Genomic DNA, 16,965 nt, shown 5'->3' on the forward strand with positions numbered 1-16,965 from the left:
ACCGCGTCGCGTTCGTACGATGAATCGGGTTGGGCGCATCACAAGAAGCCAGAGGCAGCGAGTACACCCTCTTTACACCATGATGGTTGCGAAGAGAGCGGATCATGCAACACAAGCGAAGCAGAAAATCGTTTCGAATTCATAAGAGTAGAGTAATAGTGAAAGTTCAATCTAAAGTGATGCTAATTCTTCTAGTATTTCAACCATGATGGGAAGAAAAAAACGTTTTTTTTTAAATTGAGGTTTCTACTATGTATTTCTAGATATTTAACAAAAAAGAAATATCTAAATTATATTTAGGAATGCACATAAATTTAAAAAGTTTACAAAGATATTATATTATATTATATCTATTTCACATATTGAATGTAATGATATTTTTGAAAAATATGTCTATTTCTGAACTAATTAATAGAAATTCTAAGAAATAATTTTTACCAGGAATACAATTCTGGAAAATTCTACTAATAAATCTAAAAATTAAAGTAGTAAGCGGGTTTACTTTTAATAGACACAGCTTGAAACAACTAGCATTGCTCTAAACCATACCACAGCGCTAATACGCTTACAAAAAGAGTTAGATGCACACACAATACAAAGAGAAAGAGGTAATTAGAGGTAACATGAACAGAAAATAGAGAAACGGAGAATGTATAAAAAAAGAGGAAAAAAACGTTTAAATATATAAAGTGGTAAATAATATATAATACCTTTGTCGCTCGTCTCCTCGACGATCTATAAAGAGTACAACTTGCTTGCAATAGAACAAGAGCAAGCAAGGCAGCAACACATCCAACAACGATATATAGTTTTGTCGAATCAAGAAATAGATTCGATGTGATTGACGATTCTTCATTCGCATCTCCTCCACCTACATCATTTACTGGCGACCAAACAAAAAATATCCAAATTGTATTGATTATATATTATATAATGCTTACATTTATTACTATGATTATTCATATTATGTGAGATTAGAAATATATATGAATTGTTAGCTTATCATTACTAATGAAAATGTTTTAATTTTATTATGACTATAATTTCGTTAGTTGTTGAAAAAATATTAAATTAAATGCAATATTGTTTAAAAACTTAGTGTGACTTATTGCTTAAGGTTAAAATTTAGATGCTATTAAAATATAATTTTAATTGCAATTTGTGAACGATTGCTAAAAGTCTTGGAAATGAAAAACTAAATATTCATATTTTGAAAATTAAAAATATTAAAAAGTTTCATTTACCTCGAGGAGCTCTAATAAACATATATTGTGGATCTACATTTAATGCACCGACTTTTCCAGTAATGAGAGCTTCTTTTAATGCTTTTTCTGCAGCTGCACTGGTATCTATAGGTTTCAACGATCTACCTTTGATTTCATTTTTATCTAAGATCAGATCCATGCGTGCAATAACACCATTTTGGTCATCATCCCTAGACATTATAAATAAAACATTAAATAATATATTTAAGATTAAACTATATATATTGTGTGATAACGCACTTTTGTAACTCAACAAGACGGATTTGATAATAGCCTGGTAATTTGTTAAAAACTGGACCAAAGCTATCAGATATCGTATTTGAAATAACTTCAAAATCTGAACTACCCGGAATAGGCGCTGTAAAACCATCACCCAAATTTATGAGTTTTACTTCCACATCATAATATAACCTTGGAGGTGCTGGTGTCGTAAGATCTTCAAATTCTGTTAAAATGAAAAATTTTTAATAACATAACTATAATTTATATCTTTTCTATTTTCATTTTTAAAAACTCTAAGATTTAGTTTGCTAAATTAATTAAAATAGTTCATTTGGAATTATTTTACATATAAAGTAATAAACTAATAAACATGTAAATTCTAAAATAATAAAAAAATAAACTTTCCAAGAATATTATATCTAAGATTGTATATACATTCTGTTTATAGTATAACATAAAAAAAAAAGAACCTTCAAGACCACAAGATTTTATGCATATTCTTTCAGCGGAGACAATAGGCACGGCGTCGTGTTTACGTATTTTCTTGCTGACAGCATTGAAAATACCACCCTTGACTGGGTACATCATATATAAGCAGTGATCATCTGTGAAAGAAAGATCTCTATTGTCCTTTGTTATTCGTTTCCTTGAGAATTTGAGTGTCGTTACACCATCCACTTTACTACCGCCCGTATTATAAATATCTTGAGATGGATCGAGCAACGGAGCATTATATCCGCTGATCCAAGTGTCCATGAGAAAAGCTCGACCTGACTTTTCATCAACCCAACCCAATATTGCGTCTGTTTGTGACTAATAAAAAAAAAACTACCGATTAAAAAATAATTGAAATTCACAAGCAAAATTTACTTTTATAAAATGGAAGAAGTATTATCAGTAGAATGTAATGGAAATTCAATAGTCAATTAAAATTTAAATTATAATTTAATTAATATATACCATTTTATCATCATCAGAGAATCCAACACCAGTCCAAACGTTTGTATTAGTTGTGGAAATAACAAATGATAATTGATCCTATGAAAATATATTCAATAATTATTGATATATAAGAATGTTTCAAAAATATTAGAACATCCATAAATTGATTCTTGAAATAAACAGCATTTTCTTTTGCAAGAATTTTCATTATGTCTTTTTTAAGCAATATATCTAAAAAAAAAATATGTTAAATGTTATATTTATTTATTCAATATATTTTCTTTGATATATATGTTTAAATTTATTTCAATTAGTTCGATGTACTATCATGACTCAAGATAGTAAATTACGCGCTTCATGATTGGCCAGTATTTTTTATTAATAATTCATTAACAAAACCATAACAAAAGTTTTTGCAAAGGAAAATTTTGAAATTATTTCAAGAATTTTCAGTTTATGGAAAATCCAATATTTTTGAGACACTTTATATATAAGATCTATTTCTTAAAATATTACCTTTCGTCCTTTGTATGTCCACTGAATAGAGTATTCACAAGTACCATTTATAGATGAACAATGTTTCGGATAATGCCACTCACCGCTACAATTTGAAATTGGCATTGGTACACCATCTTCACTTATCATTTCTTGTTTTTTCTTTTCATCTGAAAATATTAATAATACCATTAATTAATATGAAATGTAGTCTAATTATGACATGAATTCATTGACAATAATTTAAATTAATTCATTAATTAATAAATAAATATCTATTTTTATTCATCTACCAAAGAAATTAAGCGTCACTGTTCCTCTTTGTTCTCCATGTCCATGATATTTAAGTTCATCAGCCTTGTAAAAGTCTTTCACACTAATTTTGGCTTTTTCAATGCCACTCGGTGGATGATGAATATATTTTCCAGATTCTTGTCCTTTAGCCCATATCACTTGCATATTACCATCAATAATTTCATAGTCAGTTGGTTCATTTGTTGCCAATTTTCTTCTAAAAAGTATCGTTGTAACACCATCGCGTTCAAAGCCCATTGCAGCAGTCAATGTATCTCTTCCACCCCAATATTCGTCTTTTCTTGGTGTAGATCTATCTCTAGTATAATAGTCACCAATTCTGTGACTATTACCTCGTGCTGATCCTATTATAATGTCTGTGCAGTCCATAGGGTTGAAATCGTGTTTTGGCGTATACTTGTGCGTTTTAGGTAGGATAGCTTTGATTAAAATATCACATTAGATTAAAACAACTTACAGATTTCAATAGTATTTTAAAAGTATGTTGTACCAAATAATTGAGATTATATAAAAGCTTACATAAAATAAATACAAATCAATATAGATATTATTATCTCATGTATAGTTTAGATTATATTACATTATATATAATTTATTAGTATCAATGCTACTGAATATAAATGTTATTAATTCAAATTATTTATTTATAATACAGAAACTATTATTGATTAAATATTTTTTATCTATAGTTTATTATTTAGCATTTCTAATTTTTGTCAATTAAGTTGACGAAAAATTTACATGTATCTAGAAATATTTAAACTAGCTTGACTTCTCTTAATCTAATTATTTTTATTATATATTAAATAAAACATGAATTGCAAATTATCAAAAGAAAAAATTGAATTTGAATTTCAACAGCAATATGATATCAAAAAGTTTTCTGTAATATGAATTAAACGTCAACTTATAAAACATAAAGCTCGTGCAGTATAAAAAGAGACAAGCGATTGAATTATCTTGCTCTCTTAGCTTGTTTTTACCTTTCGTTGCGCTTGATTTGGGACTCGAAATCGGTTCTGGTTCCGAAGTCGGTTCAGAACTTGGTTCCGGTTCTGACTTAGGTTCCTGTTCAGACTTTGGCTCTGGTTCGGAACTGGGTTCCGGTTCGGACTTTGGTTCTGGTTCAGATTTCGGCTCCGGTTCTGGTTCGGATTTGGGTTCGGGTTCAGAGCTAGGTTCTGGTTCGGATTTAGGTTCAGGCTCAGAATTAGGTTCTGATTCAGATTCTGGTTTGAATATTGGTTCAGGCACTGAAGTTGATTTCAGTTTAAATTTCGGCTCTAATTCTGGGCTAGGTTCAGGCTCGGATTTAGGTTCTGGTTCTGATATAGGTTCAGACGTGTTGTCAACAGTGCTCGGCTCGGCGATGAATTCCCCTGTGCAAGAAAGCATCGATCGTCGTGCCAACTAACTACTGCTTATTGTTTACGAACCACCACCTTGTGCGTAGTGTTTCAAATAAAAAAAGGAATACCAAATATTCTACTATTTTTTTTTGGGAAGCATTCTACAGATCACTACAATGAACATATGAATAGCAAGAATCTTGATCTATCTATAATAGTATCAATACATACCGTTTGTAGAAATTCCTGTAGATTCTGGTGATCTTTTCTTACGTCCTATATATGACGCATATTATATTATTTAATGTCACGAAAATGTTTATATAATCTAATTAATTTAATTTAATGTTCACCTTGCTTTGTACTGACACGATATGTCACACTGGTTTGCACTGTGACATCAGTATCAGATTGGAGAGTTGAAGTCACAGAAGCAATATCATGAACTTTAGCTGATCTTCTCCTGGTACCAGATCTTTCAATTCCAGATTCAGGCTCAGGTTCAGGTTCAGGTTCAGGCTCAGGTTTAGGTTCAGGCTCAGGCTCAGGCTCAGGTTTAGGTTCAGATTTAGGTTCAGGTTCAGGCTCAGATTTAGGTTCTGGTTCAGATTCTGGTTTAGGCTCAGTTTTTGGTTCTGGTTCTGCTTTTGGTTCTGGCCGTGGAAGCGGTTCACCTTTTGGATGTTCTTGAATATCAGGGAAAGAACGACAAGTAGGCATCAAATTACTTGGTCGCCATCCAACACCGACCCAATTTGTACCATTTACTACCATAATACCCTCGAGTTCTTTACTTTCTTTTAATATACGCCAATAAAAAGTAAAATTGTCAGAAAACTTCTTCATAGTATAAATATCCAATTCTACATCTATGGTTTTAATTGGAGATCCTAAAAAAATATTTATTATTAATAATAATAAAGATGTTAATGTCATTTTATTTATTTTTTATAAATTTATTTATCTTGCTGATTTTAAGAATTAAATAGCGTTTTGTTTTTTAACAAAGTGATGTAAATAATTTAAAAAATATAATTTAATAAATATAAGTAAGTAATAAAATACTTTAATTCTTATATATATATAATATCATATATAAGTGTATATAACTTTATAAATATATAATTTTATATATATAACTTTTTAAAGTATTTAATTGTTGTTAAAACATTAAAAAAACTCTTACTTTTTGCACAACCCGGTCCGAACCAACCGATGTTGCAGTAGCACTGCTTGGTGGGCGCGGTTGTGCCGCCATTGTTAATGCACGTGCCCTGAATACCACAGTCTGAATCGTCCAGACATTCCTCCTTAAATTCACACCTTATACCGTGATATAGCCGATCACATCTACATCGACCTAATAGATATCGACCATGACCGCTGCAATCTTCTCTATATGTCTTTCTATCAATGATCTAACGGATTAATATTTCACAATAAATATTATAATGAAAAAATTATTTTACATTTATATAAAATTGTATATTATATATTTTATATTTCGATAATTTTTTTTATTAATTTTTTTTTGTTTTTATTGAATTCTTACATCGATATCTGCACAAGACCAAAATCTATAACTTGAACCCCATTCCTCAGCTTCTCGAAGAAGCCGAATTGTGCAATCTGTACAAGTGAAATTTTGAGGTAATTGCACGGCATAATTCTGTGCCCTAAAAATCAATGATTCATTTTTAAATATAAAAATTAAAGAGAAATAGAAAAAGAAAAAGATATAGAAGTAAATATAAAAAAAGAATAGATCTGCACTCACGTAGCATCATCTTCAACGAATTCACTATTTTTTGTCACAGGAGTTAAATCAATTAATGGTCTATCAAGAGCATCCAAGATTTGCAGCCGAAATCCACCCTAAAAAGGTAATTATTGTGATTATTAAATCATGAATTTTTAAATATCTAATAAGTAAATATATTTGAAACTAGATATTTTAGAATTAATTATAAAAATTTTTTGTGATAAATAGATAAAATTTAATAAAAAATTTATATTATACATTATGTGTACATTCAATAACATTAAATTTAATTTATTTATTTTACATTTGGAAATTTAAATAAATTAAATAAATTTTAATAAATTAATATCATTTTAGTTTCAATGAATGAATTTCTTTTGCCATGCTTGCATTGGAAGTAAGAAACAATTAAGAGGATATTTAGACATTAATTAAACATCAAATACACACAGATATCGAACGAGTTTATCATAAATTCGTAATATAAAAACTGAATTTCTATTAGATTGATTAAAAAAAAAAGGAAAATTGTACATAGCTACATTTGCCGTTACGAAAATACTAGTTTATGAAATATTTTTCGAATTGGAAATACAGAGAAATGTCATTACTCAAGATCAGTAATAGATAACAACATAATGAAATAAGTATTAATTTAATGATTACTGATGTCAATCTGACACTTGTATAAAGATTTGAGGTAAAGAACCGTTACTAGTTAACCCTTGCTCAAGAGCAACATTGAGTTTTCTACTACGTGCCATGTTTTCTAATTATTAACCGCATTCCTTAGATCGTCATAACCTAAAAACTCTATCGATAACATTTTACCAATATTATTTAATAATGTTTTAAAGTATGAACTTGTAAAATTATTATTTGTTTATTTGTTTATTTATATTATTTTATACTTCGAATTTTAATAATTAATATCAAAAATATGTATCGATATTAATTATTTTTTAGATATTCTTTAAAATATAATGGTTAAAATATATATTTATTCGCGAATGAATCAAAGATGTTTGTTATTTTCTATAAAAATCCCTTTTTAATTCATACAAATTGTAATTTGTATATGTGTATGTATGAATTTGAAATATAATTCATATAAAAATGTTTTCTTAATAGTATATCTCTTTACAATCAAATAAAAATATGTAAAATACATAAAATTTTTTTCTATAAATTTCTTATTATTTTTTGATATTATATATTTTTCTTATCATAGTGTTTAATTTATTTCTATCAGCTCAATCGTTTCAGTAATGAATTCTAAAGCATTGGCTTTGATTCGAGTCATTAACGATAGTCGAGTTACGAGTTACGGTACCCGACATACCGATGAATTCGATTCAAATAAGTTGCTCTCTCGCGTACGCGTTCATATGCAAAGCAACTTATATCTCTTACTACCTTTCCGACCTACCTATCTACAAAAGGTATACACGAAGCATTTTGAACGTATATCCAGCTTGTGAATTATTCAACAAACATCACCTTGAGCAACGACGTGCAAGCATAGGCCGCCCTCAACCAGTCTCTTCTTTCCCTTTCATATAGACCACGTGCGGACAAATTCGTGATGTCTTTTACGATGACTTAGGCGTTCGTTAAACGCGTCGCGAAGAATACGAATGTCCAATTCCGCCACCCGATCATTACGTTCAGCTTATGAACTATGTGTTCTAAGCTTTTTCTGTTACTACTATGTTTTTAGTTACTGTAATTTTTCTTAATCAAAGTCTGGAAAAATTGGACATATGAATTTATCTTTTATACGAGTTTAAATTTATCTACTTAAGAAGACACCTATACGATAAATAAGAAGATTTTTTGTTAAGAATAATAACAAAATAAAAATCTGAATAGTTAGCTGATTAATAATGTCGTCAATTATGATCTCTACACGAAGATGAGTGATTGATTTTGTTACGAAATTTTTGTCCTATTATGGGAATTTAATTATTTTATATATTTATTCCATGTAATTTATGATGATATCATTAATCTTTCAATATCTCATATAGCTTTTGGATCTTCAAAATACAATAAGAAAAATCGTTATGAAATGTTTCATAATTGTTCCCATGTAATTTCCAGGAATAAGTCATGATCACATTTTTACATTTAAAAACTATATTGATTAAATAACTATAAACTTTATTGAGTGCTAATTGCAGATATAATTGATGATCATGTTCTAGTTATATAAAAAACAATTAACAAATCGATTACGTGTGTGCCAAATTCTTTGGTCACGATACGCAAATCATTAATTATAAGAAATACAATCACTTGAAAGACGAATACAGAAAGTTTCATATTGGAGAAAGTTGGAATAATGTGAAATATAATGAAATTCGATATAATATCTAACTCTCACGTAACTGTTCATATATTTCTTTTTTCTTTCTTTTTTAAACAACCGTACGTGTTTAGATTTCTTATGCGCTACAACGCATGCGCAGTATACATCTCAAGATATTAAGCGCGTATTTGATTATATACAGAAAACTATGTGCAGAAAATATTTACGAATAGATATTTGCCTTAAACAACTGTCTTATAGTTTTCTTTTCGTGATTCTTATTCTTTTTTATGATTAATAAAATTCAATAAAATTCAAATATCATTTAAAACACATAAAATTAATTAAAAAATTAATTAAATAAAAATTATCAATGTAGCATTAATGTTGTGCATTTAGTTAAATAAATTAAAATGCAAAAAAAAAAATGAAACTCACTCGATGAGGATAAGCTAGATGCCATGTGACGTTGAAGTTACTCCCAGATAATAAACTAGTTTTAATATCACCTGCAACAAAAATAAATTTATTATGCAATGTTCATATCATTCTATATAATTTTCATTGTTCAAAACATATTGAATTATGTCAAGAAACTTGTAATTTCTCAAGCTTGTCAAAATTTAGCTTAGGTGCTACAAATATGAAAAATCACAAGAAATCAAAGAAAAATTACAAAGAATTTAATGTAAATGGAAACCAATAATTATATATGTCAACAATCATTTCAAACATTATGAAAAACATTTTAATGTAATTCACATTTTCAATTCAACTGAAATTAAAATAATGATCTATGATATTATCTTATCAAGAGTGGATTTCCGGAAATAATCGAAAGTAATACCGGAAATAATCGAAATGTACACTTAATTTCCGGAAGCGGATGGATAAATTCGCGTTTCACAATCAATCCTGCCTTTTATAGAGTTTTCTATCTTTTCCCTCATCTTCTTAAAAAAGAAAGCTTTTACACAAAACAAATCAACGTATTTATTAAATTATGATAAAAATATAAACATGATATAATACTAATTTTAAAAAACATAAAAGAACTTAATATGCATTATAACATATGAAATTATATTTTTGATTTGAAATGACAAAAAGAAACGTATGGACAAGTTTTATTTCCTGTATCAAACTTTCCTATTAAGAATAATATATCAAAATTGTTACTTTCAATCGAGTTATAAAAAGTTTAATTAAAAAAAATTCTTATTTGAAAGAATTACTTTCTTATTTCCTTTTTCATTTTATTTGAAAGTCTTGTGTAATTTAATTTAAATTACAAAATGATTTATCACAAGATTTTTCTATATATGTAATGTAATACTATTTTAATTATAATTAATTTTATCATAATTAATATTAATATTAGCAACTTTTTATATTTGTAATTTCTCGAGTTATACAATATATATTTTTTTATAATATATATTTACTAAACAAAGTGTCATTTTATTATGGTAACGATGATGCACACCTATATCTAAAGTTCATATATTTCCTATGAATATAAGAGTTTGTAAAAAAGGTATGTAATATATAAGTACAGTGTTGAGATAAGACATGGAAGGTAATGGTTGAGTAGCCAAGGTTCGAGTTTCCTTCATGCGAGTCGGTGAAAGTTACTTCGAATCAGACTAGCGAACTATTCCCAATGGGACATATCTTCGTGTTAATGTCGTTTTCCCATAGAACCCTTTCTACTCATCCCTCGTAACTGCAACCACGAAAATTTCGCTAATAGTTTTTGATTTCTAAATCATGTATTATACGTAATATATACTATGTGTAGTGGAGTCAACAAAGTTTATTTAATTCTTCTGTTAGTAATGCAAAAGTGCTTTTTTATGTTTAACTTTGTTTTATCATCAATTTTCTCTAGATTGTTCTATTATTATTAATATTCAATCATTATTTGAGTATTGTATACTTTGAATGCTGAAAATTATAAAAAATTTAACATCAACAATGTTAATAATTAAAATATTATATTAAAATTGAATAAGTAAATGAAATATAAAAAAAATTAGCTGAAAAATTATTTAAAACAAAAAAATAGTAACTTATATAAAAATATTCTGTATACCTATAACAATAATTATTATTATTTGTACTTGTTTATATAATATATCATTTCAAATTTTATTAATTCATTTTATATATTATAAATTCAAAGATGTAGCATGTTTCTTTTTGGTTCATTTCTTAAAAAAAATAAATTTAATTTGAAAAGAACATTGAATGACTTCATTGTTATTTTATGATTATTTTTTTAAAAGATTCTTCCTTAAATGTGCATGCGTGCATGTATGTGTATGTGTATGTGTATGTGTTAAATACACACTATATATATTATAAAAATGTGATTTATTTTGTAACAACCTCAGTTTTCAAAGCAAAAAAGGAATAGTAGATAAATTTTATTGTGAGAGAAGAATATTTGTCAATTATTTGAAAAATATTGGCTAATTAATTTTAAAATCTTAATAAATTAATACCAATCTATATTATACTATATACATATCATTTTAATAATATATTAATTCACAATATTAATCTCAAGAGAATTAAAATTTACCATAATATTATTATTTCAAAAACAAACAAACTTTATACTGTTACTTTATATTATTTTTTCTAGATTATCAATACAAATTGTATGTCTTGTAACTTTTCTCATTCATTTTTTAAATAAATATACTCAGGAAACTTAAAATAAAGATTGATAAAAGATAATACTTACCACGAGGCATTCCACATGGGCCAGGTGTTCTAGCATTGTCCAAAAAATCCAAGTCATACTTCCTTGCTCTTGGAAAAGTCAAGGCAACGTGTCCTTGCACTTCCCTGAACGATACTACTGCTAATACCAATAGAATCAATCCTGACATTATCATGGTACGTGTACTTGATGACATTTTCAAACACGAACGTGTCACTTTTACAGCCTCGACTGTATAATAATTTTCGTTGTATTCCACACAACTGGTCCCAGTGAGAATTTTCTTCTCGCACTCCTAAGATCATCCAGTTGATTTTTCTTGACACTCGGCATGGACACCCCTCATTAATTAATTTCTCCCTTCTTAGAAGTCAATAATCTGGAAGAAAGGAAAAAAGAAAAAAGAAATTTCTTAGCTCGTTTTACAAGTAACGTTTCACTTTTACCAATAAGTAAGAACATTCCAATGAATTTTTTTATCAATTGTTTTTCTTTGCAACAACGTTGAAAGTTAGATCCTCTTATGGTAACAACCATGTGCAACTACATACGTATGAAGCTGAAGCCAGTTTTTGAATACAAACTCGTTCTTCGGCAATTTAATTGATCAATATCGAATAAATTATTATACGAATATATAAAATAAAATTTTATACAAATCAATCATAAATTTTATTAGAGAAGATATTAAAATGTATATTTTGAATACATGTTTTTTAAACATGGCAAACTTATCAATGTTTTACTCAAGAATTCAACAAGGTAAATAAAATATTTAAATAAATAATTTTACAGAAATATAAAAATCTGCTAATTTAATATGTCAATTACATTATTATAAATGAAGAATATAAATTTCGATTGTTAATCGACTTCGAAGTAAAATTTTATCTTTCATACATTCATCATCATGCAAGAATGTATTAATTTCATTTGGAATAATATAATAATAAAAATCAACAATCAACTGCAAGGTAAAATCAATCGAATATGTTATTTTCTTTGTTAGGACTTTTTTTTTAAATCATGATTTGCAGAATCATAAATGTAACCACTAATAGAAAAAAACAATGACTTTTTAATCAAATTTATATTATATGATATATAATTCTATCTCTTTTTTTCCATTTGGAAAAAATGCACATAAAGTAAACAAGGACAAATAATAAAAACATCAAAAATGAAATAAATGTGTCTCTAAAAATTGCAAGGAATTAAATATGAAGTGTAAATAACAAATCATGAAAAATGAAGGGACAGAGACAAGGAATGTGAACATTGAGATAAATGATAAAAATTAATTACAGTGATCCATTGAGTACAAATGTACAAAATTAAAATTACTTTAATATTATTATTATATTATTATATATTTAATTAAAATTAAATTATAAAATAAAAACAGGAAACAATTAAAAAATAAAAGTAAAGTATTATGTACAAATGCTTTCAACTTATAGAAAGTAAAAAAAAATTACTGTTATGATCAAAAAATATTTAATAACAACTTTTCATTTATTACATTTCCCTCCAAGTAACAAATTATTCTAATAAAATTAAATAAAATAATTTATATATTTATAATCCATTGAATTATCATCAAAAAGAATAATATTGATATAATATTAAAAGTTAAATAATTGAATTATTTATATTGATCATGTGTCTCAATACATTAATTATGATCGTTGAAACATTAACCAAGTAAAATAACGAAATAGATAAAGCTATTGAGCACGTGTAAACCAATGAAAATTAATATATTCGTGAATGATTGCGACAACAGTTTCTATGCACCGCATATTGCAACACCTGGGAGCGGATCTCCTTCTGAGGAATCTCAACATGGCCTCAACGCGGTCTCAGAATGACCTCAGTATAGCCTCATCGATATACGCAACTCCTATCTAAAATGTACACTTCACTTACACAGATGAATATTGGATAGTATTGGAAGGAATTGGATGTTTAAGAAAAAAAAAAAAAAAAAAATGAAAGAGAGTTCAAAGAAAGTGGAAAGATATATATATATATATAAATAATTACTTGTGTATAAGATATTTTTTCTCATCTTATAGAAACTTGACATTCTCCAGAATCTTGAACTATAAGCCACTTTCCAACATGAAACGTTCTTCGACTTGTTTTTAAACAACTCACGGTCATTACGAAATCACATTGCATTGGGTATACGCGTCCCGTTGTTTGACGAATCCAATTTTCATTTTTTATTTATTTCAGATCCGGTATCTACGAATTTCAATGTTTATAAAAATAGAAGTTATTTCATCAACAGATTCCTTTTTTAATTTTTTCAATAATTCCAAAAAGTCAAAAATTTCTGCGATCTTTGAGATATGCTAATCGCATTCGTGCATACAACTTGCACATTCTAACATTCCATTCGTTTTTTTTGTAAATATGGATGCCGTTTTATAGTATTTGCGCATGAACTATAAATTACTAAAAAATCTTGGAATTTATTATTCATTTATTATCATCGTGATGTTTACAATTTTATTTGTAAATGTAAACTTTTTAATTGCCAATATGCATAGCTAGTAAAAATATATTCAAATATTATATTTTTTTTTAAAAGATTTTCAATATATATTAATATAATATATATTATATATACTAAATTATATAATATATATTTAATTATAATTATATGTATATATTGAATAATATATTTGACATTTTAGACAATGAAATCGAATATCAATCTGATAAGTTACCAGAAAAATAATACCTGTCATAATAAAAAAAAATTAATTAATGATAGAATGATTTCAATTGGTATGAATGATTCATTTTTTATCAATTTGGATTCGTGTAGAAAATCAAATAAAAAATAAAAATTGAATCATATAAATTAAAAATAAGAAGAGACAAAATATGAAAAATGTCTTCACAGAAAATATTTCCATGATTAAAAATTTCAATACTAAATTTGAAATACTAATAAATACTGATTATCCTTAACAATAAAGCTGTTCATTTAGTTATTTGTCCTCTAAATGCCATCAGTCGTAATTTGAAAAAACATTTCTACTGTTTTTTTATTCTCATGAAACTTGAAAAAGAAACAAAAGAGAAGATATCAATTGAAAATCAGTAATCATATTCGGTTATCGATTAAAACAATATTTTTAAGTTCATATAAATTTAAATATATATATATATTTATTTGTATCAATATAAATATTAAAGATATTGATTATGACATTTCAAAATTTAAAATATGAAAAATTTGAAATTACAAATTTGGAATTTGAATTACATTTTTGTTAAGAATCATAATAAACATCATACTTTCCTACAAGATAACTACGCAGTTAATAAGTTGCACAGCTAAACTTTCTCGGATTCTTCTGTTTACATTTTATGTTTCTACATGATCTTGCCATTTCACTACGTTCTTTCTAAGATAATAAAAACATTTTAAAAAAATATGTAAAAATTATAAATAATATAAATATTTTAACATTAATTTACACTTGTTTGTAAGTAAACCATCAATTATTTGTTCAAAATAATATATCAAGATAAACTAATGTCATCATCTCTGTCAGTATAGTACAAGCAAATAAAGAAAAAAAAAAAAACAATGAAAAAAAGAATATTCAACAAACTTATGTCTTCAACATAAAGCAAAACAATAGAATATAGGAGGACTATTTTTTGAATTATGAAAATGATAATGTTTCTAAGTATTATTAACTGATCGTTCTCATTGAGAAATTTCTCTCTGAATAGCAAAGAAAGAAAATTCGTGGTGCAATCATACAAATAGGCGAAACTATAGAATTATATATAAGCAATGTCGTTATTCTCCTTGATATGTCGTAGAAAACAAACCACAATTTCAGCGGACATTCATTTCATTCAGTTTTCATTTTGTTCTCACTGTTTAATCGCGTTTTCACTTGGGAGCATATTACGCGATCCAACGCACGATAAAACTGGCGCGATAGAACGGAATAACAACATTTCAAGAAAGAAATGCAACGAAAAAAAATTTCATCGAATATTAAAAGAATATTAAAATTCCATTAAGAAATACACACATGAATAATAATAAATATTAACGAAGAGATTAGAACAAGATGAATATGCATAATCAGGGTGTAGGAGGATGAACGAATGAGCTTACAATGCAAAATTATGCAGATATGAAAGATGCAATTTCTTCAAAGATAATTAAGAAAAACGAAGAGGCGAGGAACGCCAATGACGTTGATGCCATTAAACTTCCTCTCACCAACATTCTACGTATAATGAGCTGTTACGCCATACCGCGATATTACCTGAGGATATGCAGAGAATATAAATAGGATGATACAGGAAGCGCGCATCGATAAAAAAAAAAAGGGAAGAAAACAAAACATTCTTTACAGTGAATCGATCGAACGGTTATCGATAACTTTTTAAACCAACCATTATTAGTCGATCGAATTGTCTTGGGATCATATTTCGTATAACATTAGTTTATTCTCTTCGAATTGTTTTAATTTTCACCTTATATAATTGTCAAGAAGCAGACTCCATTTTCAACTTCTTTCAACGATCATATACATCAATAAACTCTATAACCTCTTCCTTTGATCACTGTTAGCTTTATTGAATATACTGTATATAAGAATCCAAAGATTTACGTAAAAACATTTTTGCATAAAATAGTTTGGTAAACGAACTAAGTGATTATTTCACTAAGTCAAGAAAGATTCAATAATATTATCTTCCTACCTTTTGAATATTTTCTACTAAACTTCCAGTTGATCTTTCAGTGTTGCATACACAAAATCATTGCACTAAGATTATAGATTTTAAACTAGCACTTCTGGAATGATATTATCGTTAACCAAGAAAAAAACAAAATTATACAAGTGATTCCACTTTTGGTGGTAAGACACAACAAAAGAAAACGTGTTTCCGCGCAATCGATGAACCACGATGTTTCACTGGATAATTAAAATATATGATTTCAAAACGTAATCATTTCGATGTATCGAACTACTTAATTACGACGATGCATGATAAGATCGTTCGATTTCAACAGGTGGTAGCTGCGCACAAGGATACCGTAACAAACGAAAAGGATGCGATGGGGCCACGTCTCAGACTGATTCCAAGAGGTTCGACTCGGCTCTACTCGACTCGACTCGACTCACCTCGACTGCCTGGCATTGCAAAGCAGCCGTGAGCGAAAACTTACTTTACGCTCCCGCACGGCCTCTTACGTTTGTCCCCCGCCATATTACCAACTGCCTGTTTTTTTAAAACTGCTTGCTCGCTCGCCTGAATACCTGCTCTATGTTCCTTCACCTCGTTCACCGCGCAATCGTGCCTCATAGCAGTTTGACATCTCATATTTAAAATAATTATACATTCCGAATTTTTTGATAAAAAATAATTCTATTTATTTTAATTTTAGTTATCCGAAATTATACAATAAAATATTCATGATATGTATTGTCATTAAAATATTATATGATTTACGTATTTCTATTATTTTATTAAAAATATGTTTATTTTTAATTTTGTTATTTTTATAATTAAAATCAAAATAG

General features: G+C 27.5%; 1 protein-coding gene across 5 annotated transcripts in view; it reads right to left on the reverse strand.

The window, feature by feature from the left end:
* Positions 1 to 16,600, reverse strand: part of LOC410725 — an 18,153-nt gene extending 1,553 nt beyond the window's left edge. For 2 of the 5 annotated variants that reach the window (XR_411589.2, XM_006569615.3), the window contains exons 1-17: positions 16,142 to 16,600; positions 11,414 to 11,771; positions 9,100 to 9,170; positions 6,366 to 6,463; positions 6,141 to 6,264; positions 5,775 to 6,006; positions 4,942 to 5,478; positions 4,820 to 4,864; positions 4,223 to 4,618; positions 3,218 to 3,658; positions 2,946 to 3,094; positions 2,448 to 2,525; positions 1,958 to 2,300; positions 1,506 to 1,710; positions 1,245 to 1,435; positions 711 to 883; positions 1 to 70 (exon numbers count right to left, since the gene is read on the reverse strand). The exon at positions 1 to 70 is cut by the window's left edge. Coding sequence is in view for 4 of the 5 variants with exons in the window: in XM_006569615.3 (XP_006569678.1) it covers positions 1 to 70; positions 711 to 883; positions 1,245 to 1,435; positions 1,506 to 1,710; positions 1,958 to 2,300; positions 2,448 to 2,525; positions 2,946 to 3,094; positions 3,218 to 3,658; positions 4,223 to 4,618; positions 4,820 to 4,864; positions 4,942 to 5,478; positions 5,775 to 6,006; positions 6,141 to 6,264; positions 6,366 to 6,463; positions 9,100 to 9,170; positions 11,414 to 11,588 (3,328 nt within the window). In the remaining variant the exon portion in view is untranslated. Of the gene's footprint in view, positions 71 to 710; positions 884 to 1,244; positions 1,436 to 1,505; positions 1,711 to 1,957; positions 2,301 to 2,447; positions 2,526 to 2,945; positions 3,095 to 3,217; positions 3,659 to 4,222; positions 4,619 to 4,819; positions 4,865 to 4,941; positions 5,479 to 5,774; positions 6,007 to 6,140; positions 6,265 to 6,365; positions 6,464 to 9,099; positions 9,171 to 11,413; positions 11,772 to 13,438; positions 13,603 to 16,141 lie in introns of those variants that run through there. The other 3 variants (XM_006569613.3, XM_006569614.3, XM_006569616.3) reach the window with 3 other exon arrangements.
* Between the last annotated feature and the right edge of the window lie 365 nt (positions 16,601 to 16,965).

The sequence above is a fragment of the Apis mellifera genome, linkage group LG1, assembly GCF_003254395.2.
Source record: "Apis mellifera strain DH4 linkage group LG1, Amel_HAv3.1, whole genome shotgun sequence".
NCBI classification, from domain to species: Eukaryota; Metazoa; Arthropoda; class Insecta; order Hymenoptera; family Apidae; genus Apis; species Apis mellifera.